Source organism: Conger conger, chromosome 2 (genome assembly GCF_963514075.1).
Source record: "Conger conger chromosome 2, fConCon1.1, whole genome shotgun sequence".
In the NCBI taxonomy this organism is placed as follows: domain Eukaryota; kingdom Metazoa; phylum Chordata; class Actinopteri; order Anguilliformes; family Congridae; genus Conger; species Conger conger.
Window position 1 is genome coordinate 76,179,304 of NC_083761.1, and position 7,898 is coordinate 76,187,201.

The 7,898-nt window shown below is 45.0% G+C and overlaps 1 protein-coding gene across 1 annotated transcript; it reads right to left on the minus strand.

Moving 5' to 3' along the window:
- Nucleotides 1–2,168: 2,168 nt before the first annotated feature.
- Nucleotides 2,169–6,791, minus strand: pin1 (peptidylprolyl cis/trans isomerase, NIMA-interacting 1). The gene is made up of 4 exons (XM_061231336.1): nt 6,653–6,791; nt 4,869–5,066; nt 4,059–4,169; nt 2,169–3,821 (listed from the first exon to the last, which is right to left on the minus strand). Exons 1-4 carry the CDS (start codon nt 6,708–6,710, stop codon nt 3,712–3,714), a joined length of 477 nt encoding a protein of 158 aa, XP_061087320.1. The 5' UTR covers nt 6,711–6,791; the 3' UTR covers nt 2,169–3,711.
- Between the last annotated feature and the right edge of the window lie 1,107 nt (nt 6,792–7,898).

Here is a 7,898-nt window from a genome sequence, read left to right on the forward strand (position 1 = left end):
CATCACCCACATGGGGGACACTTATTGGCGGTGGAACTGAGTGCAGGCAGGACGGATGGTGCAGTGGGTAGCTCTGCTGCCTCACAGCAAGGAGGTCCTGGGTTCAAGTCCTGGTCTGTGTGGAGTTAGCATGTTAGCATGAGTTCACGTGGGTTTCCTCCAGGTACTCCGGTTTCCTCCCAGTCCAATGACATGCTGGTTATAGGCTGATTAGAGTCTAAATTGCCGTGGGTATGAGTGTGAGTGAATGGTATATGTGCCCTGCGATGGACTGGCGACCTGTCCAGGGTGTATTCCTGCCTTTCGCGCAATGTATGCTGGGATGATGATGATAATAATAATAATAATAATAATAATAATGATAGCTTTATTTGTATAGCACCTTTCATGCAGACTGCAGCTCAAAGTGCTTAACAGGAAAAAAAAATAGAAAAAAAAAACCCTGTTCAGGATAAGCGATAAACAGGATATGGTTAAGATAATGGATGGATGGATGGATGGAACTGAGTGCCCCCCCACTTGAGACTACCACAATCAACACTCACTGAGCACTTTATTAGGAACACCTGTACATCTATATATCCATGTGATTATCTAATCAGCCAATCGTGTGGCAGCAGTGCAATGCATACTGTCATATAGATACAGGAGCTTCAGTTAATGTTCACATCAACCATCAGGATGGGGAAAAAATGTGATCTAAGTGACTTTGACTGTGGACTGATTGTTCATGCCAGACAGGATGCTTTGAGTATCTCAGACACTGCCGATCTTCAGGGATTTTCACACACACTAGTCTCTAGAGTTAGCAGAGAATGGTGTGAAGAACAAAACAAAATACAGTGAGCAGCAGTTCTGCTGAGGGAAACACCTTGTTAATGAGAGTCGTCAGAGGAATGGCCAGACTGGTCAAAGCTGACAGGAAGTTGACAGTAACGGAAATAATCACACATTACAACAGTGGAACGCAGAACAGCATCTCTGAACACACAACGCATCAAACCTATCCACTTAGAGGCTACAGCAGCAGAAGAATAAAGTCTAAAAAATAAGTGTAATACCCCTAATAAAGAGCTCGCTGAGTGTATAATATCAGCATAGATGGGGAACCTCATATACTGGCATCCAAACGCACTGGCCACATGACAGGAAACAGGAAATGACAGACTCTGAGGAAGATGCCTGAACATAAACACTTCCATTGCAATCGCCTTTCTTCTTTTTACATTTGGTGTCATCAATCAAGCCACAGGGCAATGATGTACTCTTAAATGACCCAGATTTGCAAACAGGAGAATACTGAAATGTCCTTTGATTTCTACAGAGACCTGGAGGGTTGCCATGGTGTGGCCACTCAGTAATGGGCAGTCACTTCTGAATGGTCGCCCACTAGCAGCACCACAATCTGCACCACAGATCGTTTGGTTCTGAAAAGACCAAGACTAGGTCATCCTGTTGGGGGTGATATACAAACTCTATTGCTGTATAATTTTAGAAACACTCAAAATCCCAATTATTCCAACTATCCAATTGCGTAACTTTCAGAAGGTTATGTTGTTTGCACAATGGTAGCACTGTGGGGGGGTATTGGCCTTTAGGCTACTTGGAGTCTTAATTGCACATAGGTATGAAAGAGTGAGAGTGTGAATGTGTGTGAGTGTGTATGTGTGGGTGTGTGGGTGTCCCGTAATGCATTGGTAACTCATCCAGGGTGCATACCTAGAACGGATGGAATAACACTCACACACTAGACTGAACTGGTCGCCTCTGCAGGAGTCGGTCCTGCTAGCACATTGACGTGAAGCACCCACAGCTCTGAGTGCATAGTACCTGCAGTGAGATGACACCATTAATGTAGGGCTGGAGAGTTTTACGGTTCTGTTTGATGTTCTGATCGTTGCCCACTGCCTACACAGCCAGGTTCAGCTGGGTTAGCAACATAATCGAACATCGTCAGGATCCGCTCCGATCCGAGAACAGAACCGAATCAGGAGTCTGGTTCCGGGTCCAGCTAGATCCACAAACTACCAGCAGGATCATCTGTGGTTACGGAAAACAGAACTGGGAACAGTCAGGCCCGGAGAAGCTGACAGAAATGAGACTCGCAGTCAAAAAGAGAGAGAAAAAAAAAAAGATGATCATTAAAAATAAATAAAACAGGGACAGGATTACAAAAAAACACATTCCTTTAATGGTGATGCTCAGCAACTGATGTTTTGGCATCGATGCAAAAACACCCTCCACATGCATTATGGGTAACGTAGTCCTAGGACCCAGGCATTACAGTTAAAGCAGTGAATGGAGGGACAAACACAAATAATATTCAAAAAGGACTTCAGTGCTTTTCTCCCTTCTCCCACCCTTACAAAAAACCTATTGCCTTTAAAAATAAGAAGTCAAAAACAAGTTTCTCTACTTGGCCATGAGGAATTGGAGGTTTCCGAATTCATTACACATTTAACCCAGAGACGAAAGCTACATTTCTACATTCATGCTTTCAAAATGACATTCTATGTTCCATCCTCCCATCTAATCCACTGATTTCCCCTCTTCCTTGTCCTGCTGTGAATCTTTGTTATTTCCCAGAGCACTGCTTTCACTGGCTAACAGACGCAACACCTTTTACACACAGACCAATCACAGTTCGGGACCCTTATGGATCTCTGTAAGTTTGAGCCAATCAAAGGCTAGCGCATAGAGAACCACTGCAGAAAGCACTGTTTGGGCAGGAACACACAGGCACATACTCACTTACCCCCCCCTTCAGACATATGACGTTAATGTTTTGAATTCAACCAGACTGAACTTGTCGGGTGTTTTGAAATGGATGAAAAGCCCTCAAAAAGTGCAAACCCCACCTTCTGGTCCTCTTGATTGGCTCAATTGCACGAGGCAAGATCAATCGAGCACAGAAAATTATTTGAATACGAAATTATTCTGTAACTGACCCAGGTAAACATCACTCTTCATGAGACTGTCTGCAGACAGCAACAGTTACACTTTCTCTCCAATCACAGGCTCTCTTTTATTATTATTATTATTTTTTTTTTTTACATATTATTTGTTGTCTCATTCACAGTCACCATCACCGTGGCGACTGCGGCTACAGAGCTGTTTCTCAGTCCCGCCCAGCAGACCCATGCACTTACACTAAGGGGGGTGGGGCAGCCGGGATGGGGGCGGAGCTCAAGAAGACCATTAGGGGAGGGGCTAGGACAAAGTGAAAGAGGTGTTCCTTGACTCAGGAGAGAACACGGGGTAGGAGGAAGTTGGTAGGTCTGACACCGGAGGCAAGCAGTGGGGCATTAGTAGGGGAGGAGGTGTGTGTGTGTGTGTGTGTGTGTGTGGGGGGGGGGGGGGTCTGAGGGTGAACAGGTTTTGGAGGAAGATGGAACAGGAGGAATGCTAGGGGGCATTGTTTTATGAAGCCTTTATTTGGGGGGTGTTGGTTTCATGAAATGATTTAAGAAAGCTAAGTTTGAGGATGGGGGGCGCACACTGGTTCAGAGAAGGGGCCAATATTGGTCAGGGCGGGTCTTTGAGGGTGTTGTTGACATTGGGGGTGGTTCTTTGGGGAGTTGTTGAGCTTGGAGGGCAGTGGGGTTGTTTCTAGGGGTGTTATTGATATAGGGGTGGCTTTTTTTGGAGAGTTGTTGATATAGGGGGATGTTTTTTGGGGAAGTTGATATTGGGGTGGGGGTGCTTTTGGGTTCATCCCGTGCGCAGGATGACGTGGACTCCAGAGTCGGTGAACACTGGCCCACTCATGTCGCCCACTTTCAGAGCGAAGGAGGCGTCCTCAAATGGCTTCTGCATCTGACCTGAGAGAACACAGCAGGACACGCATGTCAGAGACGCACGCACGCACGCACACACACTGATACAGACATTACACAAACAGACCACATACATACAATTTCACACCCTGATGAAAAAATATATATTTTCGGGGGTAGGGCGCCGGACTTTAGGGGGCGAGGGGGGGGGGGGGGGGGGCAGGTGTAGATTTTCAGGTGTAAGGGGTTTAAGGGTTGGATATTAGATGGATTATTTCTTACCTCTGCCAAATGTGCCCAGATCACCTCCATTCCGTGCAGAGCTGCAGTCACTGAACTGGGAGGCCAGACTGTCAAACTCCTCTTCACCAGACTTGATCTTCTCTATGTACTCTACAGGGAGAGAGAAAGAGGGGTGCAGAGGAGCAGAGAGTATGGTTATGAAAGCAGTGCAGGTGGCTAATTACATTACATTACATTACATGTAATTTGACTGACACTTCTATCCAAAGCGACTTACATTTGATTTGGACTAAGCAGGAGACAACCCTCCCCTAGAGCATTACATTAGATGAATGGCATTTGGCAGACGCTCTTATCCAGAGCGACGTTCAGTTGATTAGACTAAGCAGGAGACAATCCCCCCTGGAGCAATGCAGGGTTAAGGGCCTTGCTCAAGGGCCCAACAGCTGTGCGGATCTTATTGTGGCTTGTGGTTGTGGTTATGACAGCAGTGGATCTGGCTAATAGATGCAGTGGATGGGGCTATGCAGGCAGTGGGTGTGGTTATGAGAGCAGTGGGCGTGGTTATGAGAGCAGTGGGCGTGGTTATGAGAGCAGTGGGTGTGGTTGTGAGAGCAGTGGGTGTGGTTATGAGAGCAGTGGGTGTGGTTAATGGAGTAGTGTGTGTGGTTACTGCAGGCAGTGGGCGTGGTTAATTGAGTAGTGGGTGTGGGTAAGGGAGTAGTGTGTGTGTGGTTACTGCAGGCAGTGGGCGTGGTTAATGGAGCAGTGGGTGTGGTAAATGGAGTGAGTCGTATGTGTGGTTACTGCAGGCAGTGGGTGTGGTTAATGGGAGTACTGGATTCTCACGCTGTATCATCTCCAGAGCCTCGTCCTTGGACCTGGTGATGTTCTCCTCCCTCCAGGATGAGGGTCGGCGGGACTGGCTGTGCTTGACCAGCAGGTGGGAGCAGCGCACCTTTTCCGGCTCGCCCTTCCCATCCCCCGCCCCGCTCGGCCGCTCCCATTGGCTGGCGTTGGTGATGTGATTAAAGTAGTAGACCCGACCTGGGGGCAGAGTTAAAGAAATACCACAATTTCTATAACTAAGTCTGCTCAAAGGAGAAGTAACAGGCCTTTTGAAGTTCGTATCACAACCTCTGCATTTTTAACACTGTTCCATCTCCTTTGCATTGATGGATTTGAATGTGTCTATCTCAAGTTTTATGGATCTTCAAATGTATGTATAGGTGTGGCCAGGTGCAAAACCGTGACACTGGACAGGACACCCCTTTCAATTGGCGCCATCTCTCCTATTCGTGGAGTTTGCGAACTGCTGCAAAAGTGTTGACTGTATGCGAGGATCACACGGTAAAGGAAGGGAAAGTCTAGAACACCAACTTAAAAGTCACACCTTGACAGTTGAATGCGACCGAAACAAATTCCTTTACTCAAGCGTAATCCATGAACACCGAGGAAAACACCAAGGAGTGCTGCCTTCTTTCAAACAACTTACTCACAATAACGGCTCACAATGCCCATTCGCAACAATTTGTGCTTGACGCACATAATGCATATTATTTAACAAGATAGTTCGGCGCACTGAACAAATTGCGCCAAGCTGACGTTTCCTAGTACATAATGACGTTACGAACGCAGAAGCTAGCTGTCTAAATTAGTTGGATGATGAAACAACATTTAACACGCACGTCTAACAACATTCACTTTCTGTAGCTACACATGTGACTATACAAATAAATATAACCACGAAAAGTAGCAAGCTAACTAATGCAAATTCAAGACATTTTTCACAACGCAACGTTGTTTAAACGTATATTGGCTGATGGTGTAATTTATTCTAATAGTTAGCTACATGACTATATTATTTGCTTCATAGCTAGCTAGTCACATAGCAAACAAATCGTGCTGCGAACATCCCACCCAATTAACGCGGGACAAACTAGCTATAGCTAGTTAACTTTAGCGTTATATACACGAAATGAATGCAGGTAGCACAAGCTAACTGGGGCCTAACTAAAGAGTCAAATCTAGGCAGCTAGCACTAGCCTATGAATGTACAGTTTAAAATAAAATGGTGTCCCAAAATCTTATTTCTGTCCTGCATCTGGTTTTGTTTGCACGTAGCTAACTAACTATTGATCTAAGAACTACACGTAAATAAAACGTTAGCTAATAATGAAATGGTAGTCCCAATAGCTAGCTAGCTATACGTATAACAAGTTTCACGTAGCTAGCTATATGCGTAGTTAGCGCTCGCGTAGCTCGCTAGTGTTTGCTATGCCGATTCATTCATTCAGCTCAGCTAGCTAAAGTTAGCTTGCAAACAGTTTGCACCAGTTAGCTTTCTACTTATGGATAGCCCGTGCTGTTTTATTGCAAGCTTAATATTAAGCTACACGTTGCATTGCGCCGCCAAATAAGATTTGATGGCACCAGAAGTACGTGACAGCTAACCTAACTGTATTGACCAAAGCTAGCACAACGTTACATATGCATGCTAGCTAACTCTACAATCATTGCTGTTCACTGGTGAGCGCAGTTAGGTGAGCTATCAAACCTAGCAATGTAAGCGGGTCGCAGAATGACGAGAGATCTACTTGTGCATAAATCATGTTTTGTTTCAAGCTAGGTACCTGAACTGCGGCTCATCCGCTTTTCCCAGCCCGATGGTAATTTCTCGTCGTCTGCCATGTTTTTCTGAATGTGCAGGGAAGAGTGCTTCTCTCCCGTCCGTCTCTCTCAATGGTGTAATGTCCTACTTTGGCCACCAGGCTGCAGTCGGAGATAATTGATTATCGGCTGAATGTAGGACTTTGACTGGTTGTTTTTATTGTTAATGTATATTTTATTTAATGTATAAATAAAAAACCCTCATATTCATATAGTATTTATTGCAAGTTCAGTGTAATTGAGTAGAGCCTAAATAACAGCAAATAAAATGTGCCATTGTTCACATACTTATGGACTGAACTCTACATTTTATGGAAATGAAGTGTAAATGTGTAAAGTGTAAAGCTTCCAAAAATGAACAAAAGTTACATTTATAAATAAGTGGGCAATGCGGAGAAGAAAATAAAAATATTCTCTGCAAACCCCACACATTATACATATATGACCCTCTAAACATATGTGTGACCCCTCCTCCTTTGTCCCTTAGTAACTCTATATTGTGACATTTGGGGCAGTGTATATGGAGAAGAGAAGACAAACACACCTGTGTAAAATGTGCTACTCTGACCCCAGTGCTGGTAGAGGTGTACAGTTGTGTTCATGGCAAGGGCCTTTTCTGACTAAGCCAGACACTCAGACCCTCAACTTTCATCTTTATTTATGTTTTATTTACATATCTCCCCTCTCTCTCATCCCAAATAGCACAGTTTTACAGAACATCCAACATTGCCAACCTAAAACGCAGGATAGGGGGGCTGAGTGAATGTGGTCTGGACTCAGGAGGGTCATTGTGTCCGAGATGCTGTAGACAGAGTATCCTGCCCTGTGATCCAGGTACACTCCTATTCTGTTATTGTGCCAGAAAGAGTAACTGTAGGAAGAGATTTACAAACTCGTATTCTTATTGCATCCCAGAACATAGTTATTACCCTGCCCTTTTCTGCAGATATCTTTATATGAGACAGCTATTGAAACCCCATCCCAACTCCACTCAGCCTCCCAGTAACAACATCCAGACAGACACTCTCTGCACAGCACTTGGAACTAGTAGTCTAATCTCTCTGGGTGATCAGGATATGACTGGATCTCTTCCACACTGGTCACCACTCTGTTCCTCTCAGACAGGCAGAGGTACCTGTAAGCTGTGTCAGGGTCCAGTGTAAGGTGGCAGGAATCTGATGGAGGAGAAGGTTAACATATAACATATAT